Source organism: Scyliorhinus canicula, chromosome 9 (genome assembly GCF_902713615.1).
Source record: "Scyliorhinus canicula chromosome 9, sScyCan1.1, whole genome shotgun sequence".
NCBI lineage: Eukaryota > Metazoa > Chordata > Chondrichthyes > Carcharhiniformes > Scyliorhinidae > Scyliorhinus > Scyliorhinus canicula.
The window spans coordinates 156482547-156499879 of NC_052154.1; the positions used below are offsets into that span (position 1 = coordinate 156482547).

Consider the following 17333-nt stretch of genomic DNA (forward strand, 5'->3'; position numbering starts at 1 on the left):
CAACAGTGCAGCACCCCTTCATTACTGACTCTCCAACAGTGCAGCGCTCCCTCATTACTAACTCTCGAACAGTGCAGCGCCCCCTCATTACTGACTCTCCAACAGTGCAGCGCTCCCTCATTACTGACTCTCCAACAGTGCAGCACCCCTTCATTACTGACTCTCCAACAGTGCAGCGCTCCCTCATTACTAACTCTCGAACAGTGCAGCGCCCCCTCATTACTGACTCTCCAACAGTGCAGCGCTCCCTCATTACTGACTCTCCAACAGTGCAGCGCCCCCTCATTACTGACTCTCCAACAGTGCAGCGCCCCCTCATTACTAACTCTCGAACAGTGCAGCGCTCCCTCATTACTAACTCTCGAACAGTGCAGTGCCCCTCATTACTAACTCTCGAACAGTGCAGCGCTCCCTCATTACTGACTCTCCAACAGTGCAGCGCTCCCTCATTACTAACTCTCGAACAGTGCAGCGCCCCCTCATTACTGACTCTCTAACAGTGCTGCGCCCCTTCATTACTGACTCTAACAGTGCAGCGCTCCCTCATTACTAACTCTCGAACACTGCAGCGACCCCTCATTACTGACTCTCGAACAGTGCAGCACCCCCTCATTACTGACTCTAACAGTGCAGCGACCCCTCATTACTGACTCTCGAACAGTGCAGCGCCCCCTCATTACTGACTCTCCAACAGTGCAGCGCCCCTCATTACTGACTCTTTAACAGTGCAGCGCCCCCTCATTACTGACTCTAACAGTGCAGCGCCCCCTCATTACTGACTCTAACACTGCAGCGCCCCCTCATTACTGACTCTCGAACAGTGCAGCGCCCCTCATTACTGATTCTAACAGTGCAGCGCCCCCTCATTACTGACTCTCTAACAGTGCAGTGCCCCCTCATTACTGACTCTAACAGTGCAGTGCCCCCTCATTACTGACTCTAACAGTGCAGCGCCCCCTCATTACTGACTCTCGAACAGTGCAGTGCCCCCTCATTACTGACTCTAACAGTGCAGCGCCCCCTCATTACTGACTCTAACAGTGCAGTGCTCCCTCATTACTGACTCTCGAACAGTGCAGTGCCCCCTCATTACTGACTCTAACAGTGCAGTGCTCCCTCATTACTGACTCTCGAACAGTGCAGTGCTCCCTCATTATTGACTCTCTTTAACAGTGTAGTGCTCCCTCAGTGTTCCGTTGGGAGTGTTTAAATATCTGGAGTGGGGCCTATTGGAATTCTTGTGACTCCGATATGAATGTGCTACCTACTGATCCATGGTCAACAGTTTTTGGCACTATTTTGGAATGTATGTTTAAATTGAGATTTGAGTATGGCCCAATATTGAGTGCGCCTACCTGTTCTCTAATTAATACAAATATTTTACTGTTGTGCATTTCTAAGTATTTTTCTTTCACCTTTGTAGGCATTCAACCAAGTCAACATGCCTCCGCCACCACCACCACCTTTCATGCCACCTTTCCCACCACTGCATCCACCTCCCTTCGTGCCAGTCAGCCAGCCTACAGTTCCATACATGGTGCAAGGGAATATCCCTCTGATTGGCTCCACCACTGTGCCTCCATTACTCCCACAGCACACTTACCAAACTGCTGCGCCTGTCCCCCTGGCGCCTGTCCCCCTGGCGCCTGTCCCCCTGGCGCCTGTCCCCCTGGCACCTGCCCTCCTGGCGCCTGCCCTCCTGGCACCTGCCCCCCTAGCACCTGCCCCCCTAGCACCTGCCCCCCTAGCGCCTGCCCCCCTGGCTCCTGCTCCTGTTCCCACTGCTAATTTGGCTGCTGAAACACAAGTGGTGCAAATGGAAGGAAACTTCGACATCGATAACAAATCCAATGAAGACAAAGCTCAAAATGAAAATGTAAGAGAGTTTGAACACAGTCGCAGTAATTCTGTATGCATCCATCACAATCTCCTTGATGGGGGCTGAAACCTGTTGCTCATTTGTAATTTGCAGAACATCGGGATATGACAGTTGTATCTGAGAAGTGATGTTTTTGTAATGATGATGCAAATCTTGGGTCTGTTTCACCTATTCCAGTACAACCATTGCATTACTCGGTTAATATTGTGATTTTCTTGTAAGAGATTATGCGGCCCAATTTCTCTAAGCAGGACTTTCTGTTGCATCCTCTCAGAAATGAATTCCTGCATGACTAGTACCAAATACTAGAGAAGTTCAGAAACCAAGAAACCTGGGAGGTGTGGGTACACAAATTTGAAGGAGGCCGGGCAAGTTGAGAAGGCTGTTCAAAAAAACCCATTGGTATCCTCGGATTTATTAAAAGAAGGATAGAGTACAGAGCAAAGAAGTTACTCTAAGTCTTTCAAAAACAGTGGTGATGTATTGTACTCCATTCTGGCACTGCATTTTAGGAAGGATACCCAGGCCTTGGAGAGGATGCAGGGGAGATTTACAAGCATGATTCCAGGGATAAGGAACTTCAGTTATGTGGAGAGACTGAAGAGGCTGATGGGGGTGGGGGGGTTATTCACTTCAGGGTTGAGAGGATTAAGAGAAAATTCATTAGAGGTGTTCAGAATCATGAATGGAGTAGATAAGTAGAAATGTTTCAGTGTAGGAAGGTCGCTAACCAGAGGACACAGGTTTACGGTAATTGGCCAAAGAACCAGAGGCAGCTTGAGAAAATATTTGTGATCTGGAATGTGCTGCCTGAAAGGGCCATAGAAGCAGATGCAAAGGTAACTTTCAAAAAAGAGGTGCTTAAATAAAAGGTATTCGTTAAATCATAGAATTTGCAGTGCAGAAGGGGGCTGAAATTATTGGAGAAACTGTAGTGAAGTGGGACAAATTAAAATGGCTCTTTCAAGGTGCTGACACAGGCAGAATGACCTCTTCTGCTGTGAGATTCTATGATTTTACAAGGTGCCTGCCTGTAAAGGAATCCTCTTGGAGATGTTAAATGAACCCAATGGAACCAGTGCCTTATCTAATTAAACATCATTAACCCACAGCTTTTTTCACAAGGCCATTGACTTAGCTGCACCATAGACTGCTGCACTTGATGCCTGATTATCTTTTGATGGATTATAAGGCCTTCCAAGTAACCCTTGAGCTTTTTCCCTGACTAATTTTGATTTTGATCAGCCTGTATTATCCAATCTGGGTGCGCTAAGTCACAGGGCCCAGGTTCTCTTATCGGATCTACAGTTTCACAAATCAAAGCTGCACCTCCAGTTTCCAGCCACTTTTTTTTCATATGGTGTATGAAGGGCACTAGTAAAGTACCTTGCGGCTAACCGAGTATGCAGCTATCTACCCATCAATGATTCAGTATGCGTACTCTGTACTGCTGCGTGACATGGGCCAGTACATTGGATAAGAAGGCATCTTCAGACTAGCATGTGCAAGATAGATTTCTTCTTCATTGAAATCTCCAAAGAGTGAGATGATAAGGTAAGGATAAGATTCTCTGCAGAATCCATGAAGCTTTACAAAATCTGCACAGTCCTGCAGTGAAGACCATTGTCTGAAGTCAGTATTTTAAGTAAACCCCAGAAGATAAAAAGGTAATTCTCGATGCTTCAATGGTGGGTTGATGATTCTAGATTGCGTATGAGTGGCCTCAGATCACCATAATAGAGTCAGTTTGGATCTGGTTCGATTGTATTGAAGGTCAAATTCAGTGATTAGCTGGATTTGTAACTGGCTTAGTTCAGTTACTTTGGCGGGATAGACAATCTCATAATATTTGGCCAATATTAGAAATCAAGCGGAGTTATCAGCACTAACAAAGTCTAAGGCTTTTAGCGCACCACCACCCTTTATAAACAGTGTCTTTTTACATGGGCATGCCAATAAATGGCTCCCAAACTAAATATCCTGCATTTGTACCCAGAATTCCTTATATTTCATCTTTTTTTCCAATAATATTTTGTCTTGTATCTGACCATGCTTACAGCATAAAAGCAAAATGTGTGACAAAGGCTTGAGTATAGAATTATCTCGACTGTACAACACTATAACAAACCATTTGGTCCAGCTGGTCTGTGTCTTTGTTTACGCTCCACACCAAGTCTCCTCCCACCTCTCTTCATCTCACTATACGTATATCCTTGCATTTGTTTCTCCCTAGTGTTTATCTAACTTCCTCAAGTGCATCTATGCTACTTCATGCGGTAGAGTGTTTTACATTCTAACCAATCTATGGGTGAAGACATTTCTCCTGAATTCTTTATTAGTAACTGTCTTATATTTATCATCCCAAGTCGTGGTCTCCCCTGTAAGTGTAAATGTCTTTTCTACCCTATCAAAAAGGGCAGCACAGTAGCATTGTGGATAGCACAATTGCTTCACAGCTTCAGGATCCCAGGTTCGATTCCGGCTTGGGTCACTGTCTGTGCGGAGTCTGCACATCCTCCCCGTGTGTGCATGGGTTTCCTCCGGGTGCTCCAGGTTCCTCCCACAGTCCAAAGATGTGCAGGTCAGGTGGATTGGCCATGATACATTGCCCTTAGTGTCCAAAATTGCCCTTAGTGTTGGGTGGGGTTACTGGGTTATGGGAATAGGGTGGAGGTGTTGACCTTCGGTAGGGTGCTCTTTCCAAGAGGGAGGTGTTGACCTTCGGTAGGGTGCTCTTTCCAAGAGCACCCTACCCAAGGTGCAGACTCGATGGGCCGAATGGCCTCCTTCTGCACTAAATTCTATGAAACTCTCATAACCGTAAACACCTCCATCAGGTCATCCCTCCATCTTCACTTTTCTAGAGAAAAGAGCCCCAGCCTGTTCAATCTTTTAAAAAAATAAATTTAGTGTACCCACTTCATTTTTTCCAAGTAAAGTAAAAGTAAAAAGTAAGATCGCTTATTGTCATGAGTAGGCTTCAATGAAGTTACTGTGAAAAGCCCCGAGTTGCCACATTCCGGCGCCTGTCCGGGGAGGCTGGTATGGGAATCGAACCGTGCTGCTGGCCTGCTTTAAAAGCCAGCGATTTAGCCCAGTGCGCTAAACCAGCCCCTTTAAGCCCCCAACCAGGACACTTTAGCGTGGCCAATCCACAGAGCCGGCACATCTTTGGGTTGTGGGGGCGAAACCCATGCAAACGTGGGGAGAATGTGAAAACTCAACACGGAGAGTGACGCAGAGCCAGGATCGAACCTGGGACCTCGGCGCCGTGAGGAAGGAGTGCTCGCCACTGTGCTGCTCCAGCCTGTTCAGTGGAGTCTGATAGGTATAACCGTATACTTTTGATGAATATTACTTTGAATTGCACTCACTTCCAATAACACAGTGATGTTCAAAAAGTGATTTCACGCTCCAAGTTACAGCTGTCAGAGTTTGAATCTTTCAAGGCTATCCGAGGTGATCTATTAACATCAATGGTTTATCTGCTGGATCTGTGCTTACTCATGCAATGATAAACCACCGGCTTCATAGACATGGTCCAGAAGAAGCTTGGACTCTTTAGCTCCAATGTCAACTGAAAAATTGGCTAATGATTGATCATCAAAACAAACATGCTGCGCTTACTGCTATCAGTGCCGTTTCTGTAGACCCAACGTGATGGCTACTGCCTCCTTTTCAAATGTGAATTACATTTGTCTGCAGTGGCTACTGATCCAGCTGCTGCCGACCTGTCTTAAACATGAATGCTAAATGGTAGCAATGAGGCCTTCACATCATAGAATGATGCAGCACTGTAGGAAGCCATTCGGCTCCTTGTACCTCGATTGGCTCTTTGAAACAGTTATCCAAATTATTATGCAATTAGCCACTCTCCTATTCGTTTCCTATAGTGGTGTATTTGTTTTTCCTTTCAAATATTTATCCAATTTCCTGTTGAATGTTTGCATTGAATCTGCTTCCACCACCCTTTCAGGCAGCACATTCCAGATCAACGCGACTCGCATTAAAAAGTTACCATTTGTCACCTCTGGTTCTTTTCCTAATCATAATTAAAATTCCTCATTCCTGAGACCATGCTAGTAAAAACAAAAGCAAAATATTGTGGATGCTGGAAATCTGAAGTAAAAATGCAAGAAATACTCAGTAGATGAGGCAGTGTCTGTGGTGATTAGCAAGAGTTAACATTTCAGGTCAAGGTGGCCTTTCATGAGAACTGACCTGAGCATTTCAACCATTCTAGTAAATTTGTTCAGCACCATCTCCAAAGACCTTGACATTTTTAATATGTGCTCTGGTACAATTATATAACAAATACGAGTTTTATATTCATCAGACCAGGTCTGTGCCTTTCTTTTCATAATGGACTATTTATAGAGCTGACTGTGGCTCTATTGTAATTCCTGGGATACTGGGAGTTCAATCTGTGGAAGAACATTTGAAAATTTCAAGTGTGAGCAGTGATTGTGCTGAACTTTTTGAAAGTTTCTGCCCTCCAACTAGCTGAACTTGTAGTCTTTTGGGTCAGTGACTACAAATTCTAATGCTTCCATCTGGTTTTATTCATGGAGTGGTGAACATCAACCCACCTGACCGTGTTGAGTTGCTGCTGGGTCAATTCAGTTTCCGTATTTAACAGTTGAAGTTGTGCCTCTAAATGGGTCTTTTTTTCTTAATACACAATTTTTGGGTACTTAACTGACGGGGCATCACCTGACCCGTTTAAGCTTTTAAATAAGAATTGATTCCTCTGGTGGTACATTTTTTTTTTTCTTTTTCTTTTTATAAATTTAGCGTACCCAATTATTTTTTCCAATTAAGGGGCAATTTAGTGTGGCCAATCCATCTATCCTGCACATCTTTTTTGGGTTGTGGGGGCGAAACCCACGCAGACACGGGGAGAATGTGCAAACTCCACACGGACAGTGACCCAAGGCCGGGATTCGAACCCGGGTCCTCAGCACCATAGGCAACAATGCTAACCACTGTGCCACCGTGCTGCCCCTGGTGGTATATTTTTGAAATTTCTTGTGTAAAGGAATTAGAAACATGCTTAATTATTCAGTTTCCAAAGCTTTTATAAACACCTCTATTAGAATACCCCTTAAACTTCTTGCTTAATTTAATCACACTGGATGTTTTTTTAATTCTGGAATCGGCATTTTCTCACTGATTTCATCTCTCGATGAAACAGAGTCAGGATCTTCCCCCTCAGGTCGTAAAAAAAATCGATGATACTATCTTAAAGAAGTGCAGGGGCGTAACTGAAACAGATTATCAGATCATTATCATTTTGCTGTTTGTGCGATCTTGCTCTGACTGCCATGTCCTACAGTACAGATGTGATCGCACTTCAAAAAAGTATCTAATTGGGTGTAAAACGCTTCGGGACTTGAGGTGAAAGGCTGTAGTAATGCAGATCTTTAATTTTCTTTTTTGTTTACATTCCTTCTGAGTTGGATTCATTGTTTCTAGAGCTTGCTGGTTTGTCTTTCTGCAATCATCTTCGTCTTTGCCTGGAGTATGAATTCATCTGTAGCTAACAGTAGTTTTAGACTTCATACAATTGAAGAAATTACAGCCGAAGAAGTCATTTGACCATTATCATTGCTTTATTAAAATTATTGTTAAAATTGATGAGGGCACCACTGGTATTTATTATCTGTCCTTGGTGCTCTTTATGAAGGTGGACCACCTCCTTGGACTGCTGCTGCACTCTTTGTGGTGAAGATGCTCCCTCACTGCTGTTCCAAGATTTTGACTCGGACCCAACAAAATTGAAGGAAGAGCTGATATATGGTCGACTTTTTAAATTGTTAGATTCTGTGTCTCAATAGCTGGTACTACAGTAGTTCAGCTACTTGATTATTGATCCAAGGGACTGGGTTCATAAAATGGGAGTTCAAATCCCACCTAGCCAGTGATGCTCGTCTTCCAAGAATGCATTAAAAAAAGAGAGGGCTTTATGGTAGTGTTTCATTTGTAATAATTGTGAACAATTATTAATTTTAGACTTTGTTTTAATATATTGGCGAATCTTCCCTTGTTCCCCCATCTTTCCTACAATGGAATGCCCAGAATTGCAGGCAATGCTCCCGTTTTTGGGCAAATTATCGAGTCCTACACAAACTCAACCATTACTGCCTTGCTTTTATATTTAGCACCCTATTGATAAAACCTGGAATCCATCTTTCTATTTTGTGGCTCAGTTACTGCATTACTTTCCAAGGTACTTCATTGGCTGTATTTAATTTGGGAGATCCTGAGATCATAGATTATGTTATATAGATGTATATCTTTCCATATTCTATGCCCCAAAATGCATTTCCAAATTTTTCTCTGCTCCAAGCTATATCTTCCCTCTAATCCTGTTCAATTTACTAACCTGTTTGTCGAATAATAGAATCGCTGCAGTGCAGAAGGAGGACATTCAACCCATGAGGTCTGCACCAATCCTTTGGATGAGCAAACTACTCAGAATAATAATAATCTTTGTTGTCACATATACATTAACACTGCAATGAATTTACTGTGAAAAGTGCCTAGTCGCTACAGTCCGTACCCTCAGTTCGGGTACACAGAGGGAGAATTCAGAATGTCCAAATTACCAAACAGCACGTCTTTCAGGACTTGTAGGAGGAAACCAGAGCACCCGGAGGAAACCCACGCAAAAACAGAGAATGTGCAGACTCCACACAGACAGAGGCCCAAGCCGGGAATCGAACCTGGGACCCTGGAGCTGTGATGCAACTGTGCTACTGTACTAACCCCGCCCACGCCCCGTGTCACCATAACTCATAACTGAACTTGCACATCCCTGGAAACCAGGAGGCCATTTATCATGGCCAATCCACCTAACCTGCACATCTTTGGACTGTGGGAGGAACCTGGAGCATCCAGGGATAACCTATCCAGACACTGGGATAAATTATAAACTCCACACAGACTGTGACCCTCAGGTCGGATTTTAACCCAGTTGCCTGGCGCTGTAAGTCATCAGTGCTAATCACTCTGACACCGTGCGGGTTGTCATTACTGAGACCAGTTTTTTTTTAATTCAAATTTTTACTTTTCATTAATTCAATTCAAATTCCAGCAGCTGCTGTGGTAGGGTTTGAAACCAGGGCCTCAGCATTTGCCTAGGCCGCTGGAATACTAACCCAGTGATATTGCCACTACAGTATCATCTCATCATCTACAATTGTGATCTACAATCTCCTGCATGTCCCCTATCAGCACTGTTCCTCATGTATTTATGTGCACATCATTTCTAATAATTGTAATCTTGATTAATTCTGACCACCAAGGTTCCCTCTTTTTTTTTGTCATGCACGGCCTTTTCATTTCAATGCGTGAGCCCTTTAACTATTTTGTATGGTCACTTAAAGGGGCCATTTGTGTCAGCCTGCATAGGAAGTTCTGGGTTGCTGTGTAGCCACACATCATAGAGGGAATATTTCTGACCATAGATTCCTGGCGATCTCAATCCATTTTTTTTCTTTCTAATAGTAAGTCATCTTTCTATCCTTGCTGCTTTCCATTTAATACCCTGAGCTTTAATCTTCACCCCATTATTCTGTCAGTGAAAATCAAAACTGAACGTTTAATTATGTGCATGTTAGGGGGAGAATGATGAGGATAAGTCTCTTCCCTGCCTCCAAACGTTTTTGTGTTGTCACCCCTTCTTGCTATATCTCAGAATCATCCTGATATTCTAAAAGCAAGAGCATGTAAATATTGTTGGCAGCAAGTTCCCTTTGACTTGAGACATGTATTACAATTCCTTCATTATCACTGGGTCAAAATCTGGAAACACCCTACCAAACAGTACTGTAAAACCAAATACCGGGTGCAACGGTTAAGAAGGCCCAGGGATGGACAATAAATGGTTGGCTTGTTGGTGTTGCCTCCATCACATGACAATTATCCACTCCTATCCTTTCACCCTATAATTAGCACAGAGCCATAGACCACCATGATTCTACTTCATGATAACTCCATCTTTCTTTCCACCTTTAAGAACCTCCACAGGGCACAATTCATTTACCAAGCCTCAGTGATGTGATTTTACTTGGCACCAGTGTCCCTTAGGTCACACCTTGAATATTGTGTGCAGTTTTGGTCTCCTAGTTTGAGGAAGGACATTCTTACTGGGTGTCCAGCAAAGGTTCACCAGACTAATTCCCGGGATGGCAGGACCGACATATGAAGAAAGACTGGATCGACTGGGCTTGTTGTACTTACTAGAGTTTAGAAGAATGAGAGGGGATCTCATAGAATCATATAAAATCCTGCTGGCACTGGACAGGCTAGAAGCGGGAACAAAGTTCCTGATGTTGGGGACTTCCAGAACTAAGGGTCATACCCTAAGAATAAGCGGTAGGCCATTCAGGACTGATATGAGGAAGAACTTCTTCTCTCAGAGTTGTGAACTTGTGGAATTCTCTACCACAGAAAGCTATTGGGGCCAGTTCGTTGAATATATTCAAAAGGGAGCTGGACGTGGCCCTTGCGGCTAAAGAGATCGGGGGAGAGAAAGTGGGAGAGGGATACTGAATTTGCATGATCAGCCATGATCATATTGAATGGTGGTGCAGGGCCGAATGGCCTACCCCTGAATCTAGTCGTGAAAATCCTTGGAATATTTCTTTGCTATGGTTAATGGCTGTTCCCAACTGTGTAACACAAAGACAGAATTCTGAGTGCATTGGATTGGATTGGGTTTGTTTATTGTCATGTGTACCGAGGTACAGTGAAAAGTATTTTTCTGCAAGCAGCTCAACAGATCATTCAGTACATGGGAAGAAAAGGGAATTAAACAGAATTCAAGAAATACAAGAAAATACATAATAGGGCTTCAAGCCTGCAAGAGAAGATAAAAGAAAGAGGTTAGTAATAATGTTAGCTTTAGAATTAATTTTTAAAAGGTTAGAATGAGTATAAAGTGGATCTGTTGGGGAGAGCTTGCAGAGAGTCGCCTCGCTCCGGCGCCATCCTCTGAAGGGATGCAAGTCAGCCAATTGGATAATTTATAGGTTAGCATATAAATGGTCACCGGGCATCTCACAGCCAATTAAGTTCTGTTTGAAGTGTGGTCACTGTTGTAATGTAGCAGACACCATGGGCTCTTTTATATCCACTGTGTTGGAGCATCAACCTTGATTTTTGTGCTTTTGTGGGACTTGAATCGAACCTTTTGATTCAGTTGTGCTGCCGACTAAGCCCCGCCCAATTTGCGTGTCAGAACTTTTCTTTATCTAGAGAGTGTAAGAATGTGGAACTCTCAACCACCAGGACTGGTTGAGGTCTGGTTGCAGTCTATAACTGCACTTAAGGAGAAGCTAAATAAAATATACGAGGGAGAAAGGAAGGGGCTGGTATGTTTAATGTAGTTGATTAAATAAATAAATACAGTGGGAGAAGGCTCATGTGGAGCATAAACAGCGACTGAATGGCCTGTTTCTGTGCTTGTACATTCAAGATCATTGACTCCAGGAGGAACTTTAGTGTACAATTATTTTTAGGTTGCAGTAAATAGTAACTGCACTGTAATTTTATGACCAGTTAGAAAGAAAATGCTCATTAAAATATTTTCTTTATATTTCAGTACATAAAGAAACTTCATGTGCAGGAGAGGGCTGTCGAAGAAGCCAAATTAGCTTTAAAGCCCTACTACCAGAGTAAAGAGATCACCAAAGAAGAGTACAAAGAGATTCTACGGAAAGCAGTGCAAAAGGTAAGAACACAACAGAATGAATTTTTGAAACAACCTCCTAGCCAAGTGTAGTAGCAGGCTGCTTTAGAAAAGTTTAAAAAAAGAAGATTGAACTAATCTGATAACTGAATGAGAAATGAAAATGAAATGAAAATCGCTTATTGTCACGAGTAGGCTTCAATGAAGTTACTGTGAAAAGCCCCTAGTCACCACATACCGGTGCCTGTTCGGGGAGGCTGGTATGGGAATTGAATCATGCTGCTGGCCTGCCTTGGTCTGCTTTAAAAGCCAGCGATTTAGCCCAATGTGCTAAACCAGCCCCTAACTGGGCGAATAATCGAGAGAACTAGAGTTAAAATTCCATTAAGGCAGTTTGAGAATTTGGAAATTAAAAGCTGGTGTCAGTAAAAGTGACCATGAAGCTGCCAAATTGGCACAAACGTGCAGTTGGTTTAGGTGGCACAGTGGTTGGCACTGCTGCCTCAGGGAGCCAAGGATCCAGGTCCGATCCCAGCCCCGGGTCACTGCCCACGTGCAGTTTGCATAGTCTCCCTTGTGTCTGCGTGGGTCTCACCCCCACAACCCAAAAAGATGTGCAGGGTAGGTGAATTGGTCACGCTAAATTGCCCCTTAATTGGGGAAAAAAAAGAATTGGGTACTTTAAATTTATTTTAAAAAAACATCCAGTTGGTTCATTAATGGCCTTGGGAAAATTGGCATTCCTTAGCTGGGCTATATATGTGTGACTCTAGTCCCACATCAACATGGCTGATTTTTAAATATGCTCTAAAGTGGCCCAGCAAGTCGCTCAGTTTTATCAAGCCTGCAGCAGTTCAAGAAGGCCTACAATCGCCACCTTAGGGCAACTAGGGATGGGCAGTAAATGAATTCTGCTCCTGACCCCTGCTACTCTTGTTCTTCATTGCACTCGTGCAATCAAATTAAACCAGTGAGTTACTTTTTGGTACTGAGGCTATCGTTATGCAAGATGATATGGCAGACAATTTACACACAGCAAAGATCTTATCAACAGCAAATGAAGTGAATGACCAATGAATGTGTGGTATATTAGGTGAGGGGGAAATCCCATGGACTACTTTGCTGCTGAGGATCTTTAACCACATGAACAGGTGAAGGCAACCTTGGTTTAACTTGCATCCAAAAGACAGCTCTCCCTGTGTACTGCACCCAGAATGCCACTCTAGATTATGGGCTGAAGCCCTGAAGTGAGACCTGAATACACGCATGTTTGACTCAATTCTGAGTCAACTAAACCAAGGTAGCATACTGAAAATGAAAAGGCAAATTAGTGCAGCAGAAAGAATTGGACTCCGATTTGGAACGTAGAATCATAGAGGTCTACAAGCACAGAAAAGGCCATCGCGTCTGCGCCGATCAAAAACAGCCACCTAAGTATTCTAATCCTGAAAGGCCGAGATAGATGGATGTGGAGAGGATGTTTCCACTAGTAGGAAAAACTAGAACCCAAGGGCACAGCTTCAGTCTGAAGGGACAATCCTTTAAAACTGAGATGAGGAGGGTGGTGTGTCTGTGGAACACTCTGCTGCAGGAGCTGTGAAGGTCAAATCATTGAGTGTCTGTAAGACAGAGATAGATAGGTTCTTGATTAATAAGGGGATCAGGTCATTGGGAGAAGGGAGGAGAATGGGAATGAGAAACGGATCAGCCATGATTGAACGGCGGGGCAGACTTGATGTGCCGAATGGCCTAATTCTGCTTCTAGGTCTTATGGTCTTAATCTAATTTTCCAGTACTTGGCCCATAGACTTGTATGCTTTGGCACATCTAAATACTTTAACACAAAGTTTTTTTTAAATGTTGTGCTACAGATCTGCCACAGCAAGAGTGGTGAAATTAATCCGGTCAAAGTTGCTAACCTTGTGAAAGGTTATGTAGAGAAATACAAACACATCAGGAAATACAAGAAAGGAGCAGAGGGAGAAAGCAGCAAAGAAACAGAGGCAAAGCCAGAAGAAAGCTGAAATGGGAGAAACCTGCGAGGACAATACCAGCTTTGGTTCATTGTACGGTTTCTCCTGTGAATGTGGAGGACACTCCGAGACCAATTCAAACAGGGCAATGTTGGCTGCAGCACCGAGACACTTTATATTTCATGGTATCGTCAGTCAATGTATAAATGCGCCTGGGAGAAAGGAAAAAAAGGCTAGAAGATCTTCAACTGGAACCTTCCTGCCTGTTCTCTTTTCTTTTGTACAATAGAACAAAATTTCACACTGTGACTGTCTATCCTGCCATGAATCCGGTTTATAGACATTGTTTGCCTTTAGCATAATGTTCCTTTACTTAAGATCAATTGAATACTTGAAGCTCCATTTAGTCGGTCTGATTGTGCCTATAAAAGGTAAAAGTCTAATTAACTCGGGTTTATAAAACATTGGTCACTTTTTTCAAACAGTCTTTCTATTTTTAGGTTACTCGTTTCTGGGTAAATCATAACATCTTTTGGCTTATCAAAATCTGCAAAGGATCATCAATGCTCTAAACTGCTTGTCATAAATTATAATTTAAAAGCCATATTGCATCTTTTATTGCTGTAAATAATATTCAAATAATTCATTTGTCGGAGAAATGGAGTGTTTTTTCCCCTCGGCCCCCCCCCCCCCCCCCCACCTCCAGTATGAATAATTATGGGTTTGTGATGATAAAATGCACTGTAAATGGTATTCATGCTGGGTTTATTCTTTCTGTTTGCCCTCTGATTGCTCAAACCCTGACTAAAGTTAGAATACCAATGTACAGGAACCCCATGCTAAACTCTCATACTGACTTCCTTGATCGACTTAAGGGGAATAGTCAGTCTTTCTGCTACCTGTCACTTGAACACAACAGGAAATAGTCCTGGGACTTCAGTTTTTCCTAATATTAGGAACAAGAAGAGTTCAGTCAGCTGCTTGAGCCAATTACTCAGAAACAGGATCAGAGGCCATGAAGTTTTGAAGGCTTGTCACAGTGGAACAGAAAGAGGCAATTCACCCCTTGAGCCTGTTGCGCAGGAGCAGGAAATGCGCCCCAACCTGTCAGGCCTGTTCCACAGGGACAGGAGGAGGCCACTTCAGCCCCTCAGGTTTGCTATACAGGAACATGAGACCATTCATGGCTGATTTAGGTTTCAACTCTACACACCGTTGCTTCCAATCCCTTGCTACCCATATCCAACAATGTTTCAGTCTTGAAGGCTCCAATTGTTGCACAGCTTTTTGGGGAAGAGTTTCCAAATTTCTACTACTCCATCATGTTCTCTGAATATAGCATTTAAAAAATAATTTCAGGATGTGGTCATTATTCAATACCCATTCTTAATTATTCTGACAACCGAGTGGCTTAATTGTCAGCCATATTGTGGGGACTGGAGTTACTTGGTCAGCTATGGGGTGACAAGTTCCCTTCCCTGAAGGGCAGTAGTTAACCAAAGTGACGTATTACAGATGTAGATCTGAAATAAAACCAGGAAATGCTGGAAATACTCATTTGGGCTGGCAGGGTCAGTAGCAAGAGAAACAGAGTTAACGTTTCAGGTCAATGACCTTTCATTGATAACTGCTCACATATGACTCCTCATTTGTGAACCGGTTGGGTTTTTCATGGTTATTTTTGGAGTGCCAGTTCGTATTTAAGATCAGCAAAACAAATAGAATCGTTGATTAAATCTAGCATTTATTTTACCAGATCTATCCTCTATCACTTTTAACTGCTCCAGAATTCTACTCTTTTTGTCTCTCCTGTGCTAAATCCCAACATGCCTCAGCTCCTGCCAACTTACATCATTTCTTTAATTCTTAACACATCAATTTCATCCTCAACCACAAATCCTGCCGCAACTTGCCTCACCTTCGTTCTTGTGCCCCAAGCCCATTGTTGCTCAAACTCTGAATTCTGCTCATCTTCCACCACTTTACCGATACAACCAGGTTTCTTAAGACTTCTGTACCAACTCCCTCACTGCGTGTTCAGTGTCTGCTTCCACTTCTCTGTGAAGAACCTGGGATCATGTTCCTATATTCAGGGCCCTTTATTAGTGGCAATTGATTGTATTGTCCACATTGCTGAACGTTTGTCACAGTTTAGATTTTCTGTTTGGAAATATGAGCATTTTGCCATTTTCCGTCTTTCAAAGGGAAAGCAACATCAGTCTGTGTAACTGAGGTTACATTGCAAATCTTTTCTGATTTCTTGCAAGTCAGGCAACAGAAGATGTCTATTATTTTAAAGAAGCATGACCTCAAACTAACTGAGCAAGATTTTACTTTAGAAAGCCCAATATTGGGTATTTATCTGGAAGGTTAACCTCCGAATTATACCTGTTGTATTCAACTGACCATTGAAAGCTTTACTCCCACTGAAAATACTTTTTCTGCCTTACTGTGGGCATTGCATCTTATAGAGGTTTACCCTTGTTATCAGCATGCATTTTTTAATTTTTCACATTCAAATGGTTTGATTCAGGTGTAATTGGAGATAAGAAAATTAATGTTACATTTTCTGATTGAGAATTCAATGCGATGAAGAACCTAATCAGACTCTTGCTGTTTAACTAGTTTTTATATATTTTTGCCTCGTTGGGGTTTTTTTCTGTTAAAAGATGCTGAGTACCTGACTACAATGGCTAGGTGCCTCGCACTGGAGGGTCAGTTTCTGGCCTGCCCTGCATTTGCTGGCCCTGATCAGTTAGAGCTTCCTGTGTCTGGGGTTAGTCGTGTCCACTGATCAAACAGGGGGAAAAACAGGTCCGGGTTTCTGCTCCTACTTGCTGGGCGAGGACAGGAGCAGAAGCAGCTGCAATTAAATAGCCCACCAAAAGATACCATCTTGGGTGAAGAGTGGCCACTTCAGACCTGCAGAAGTGTTTGCAACAATCCCTCAACATGCGGAAAGGTATGAAGTGACCCGAGGATGTTGGCTGATCACTTGCCATCTCCAAACAGTGATAAGTTAGTTACTACATATGCCTCATCAACTAATGTTCAAGTCCCACCCCCAGGCAAAACATGGATGTTGTGTAGTGCTCTCATTTGAGTCAGAAGCTACTATGTACAGTTTTGGTCAGTGGAATGTAAAGATGGTTCCCAGACTTTATAGAGCTAGTACAACCAAGTGACCAATCCTTGGTGTTGGCTGAATGAGCTATGAGAAATAACCAGACTGGTGTGTCCTTTAAGGCTGTAATTTACTGTTTATAGATTTACCAACATTGAGTGATGGCTCTATCAGCTTTCTATGTGCACTTAAAAACAAATGCCATTGTTGGCGAGCTTACTTAATTTTCAGTTCCTGCATATCCCAGATCAGCAGGAACACACGGTAGTCAACTAGGAGCAAGAGACCTCAACAGTAGTCTGATCAGACAGTTCTGAGTAAGTTACAAACAATTTTTTGACATGTTTGGAAAAAAAAAAGAATCAAAGAGTTTTAAGTCTTGGAATTTGCTTTCTTCTTTTCACTCTGATGCTGTAGGGAATTTGCAATGTGGACAATTGAGGCATTTAAATTTTTTACGCCAAATAATTCTACAGATTCATTGCTGACTGCTTAGGACTTAGCCATTGTGTGTGAAAGCAAGCTTTCAGTAGAATTTTCAGCATTATCTACGTTTACTTTGATTCATTGTTAAGGAGTGGTTTGAGTTACAAATGTTGAAAGTGTTGATTTCAATTCCAACACCTGTTAACCCAGACATCGATTACAATTCTTTATGTCCTA

General features: G+C 42.9%; 1 protein-coding gene across 5 annotated transcripts in view; it reads left to right on the forward strand.

Moving 5' to 3' along the window:
* Positions 1 to 17333, forward strand: part of phrf1 (PHD and ring finger domains 1) — a 144188-nt gene extending 126855 nt beyond the window's left edge. For all 5 annotated transcript variants that reach the window (XM_038808010.1, XM_038808007.1, XM_038808008.1 and 2 more), the window contains 3 exons: positions 1424 to 1876; positions 11487 to 11615; positions 13445 to 17333. In XM_038808010.1, coding sequence (XP_038663938.1) covers positions 1424 to 1876; positions 11487 to 11615; positions 13445 to 13597 — 735 coding nt within the window. In that variant the 3' untranslated portion in view covers positions 13598 to 17333. The remainder of the gene's footprint in view (positions 1 to 1423; positions 1877 to 11486; positions 11616 to 13444) is intronic.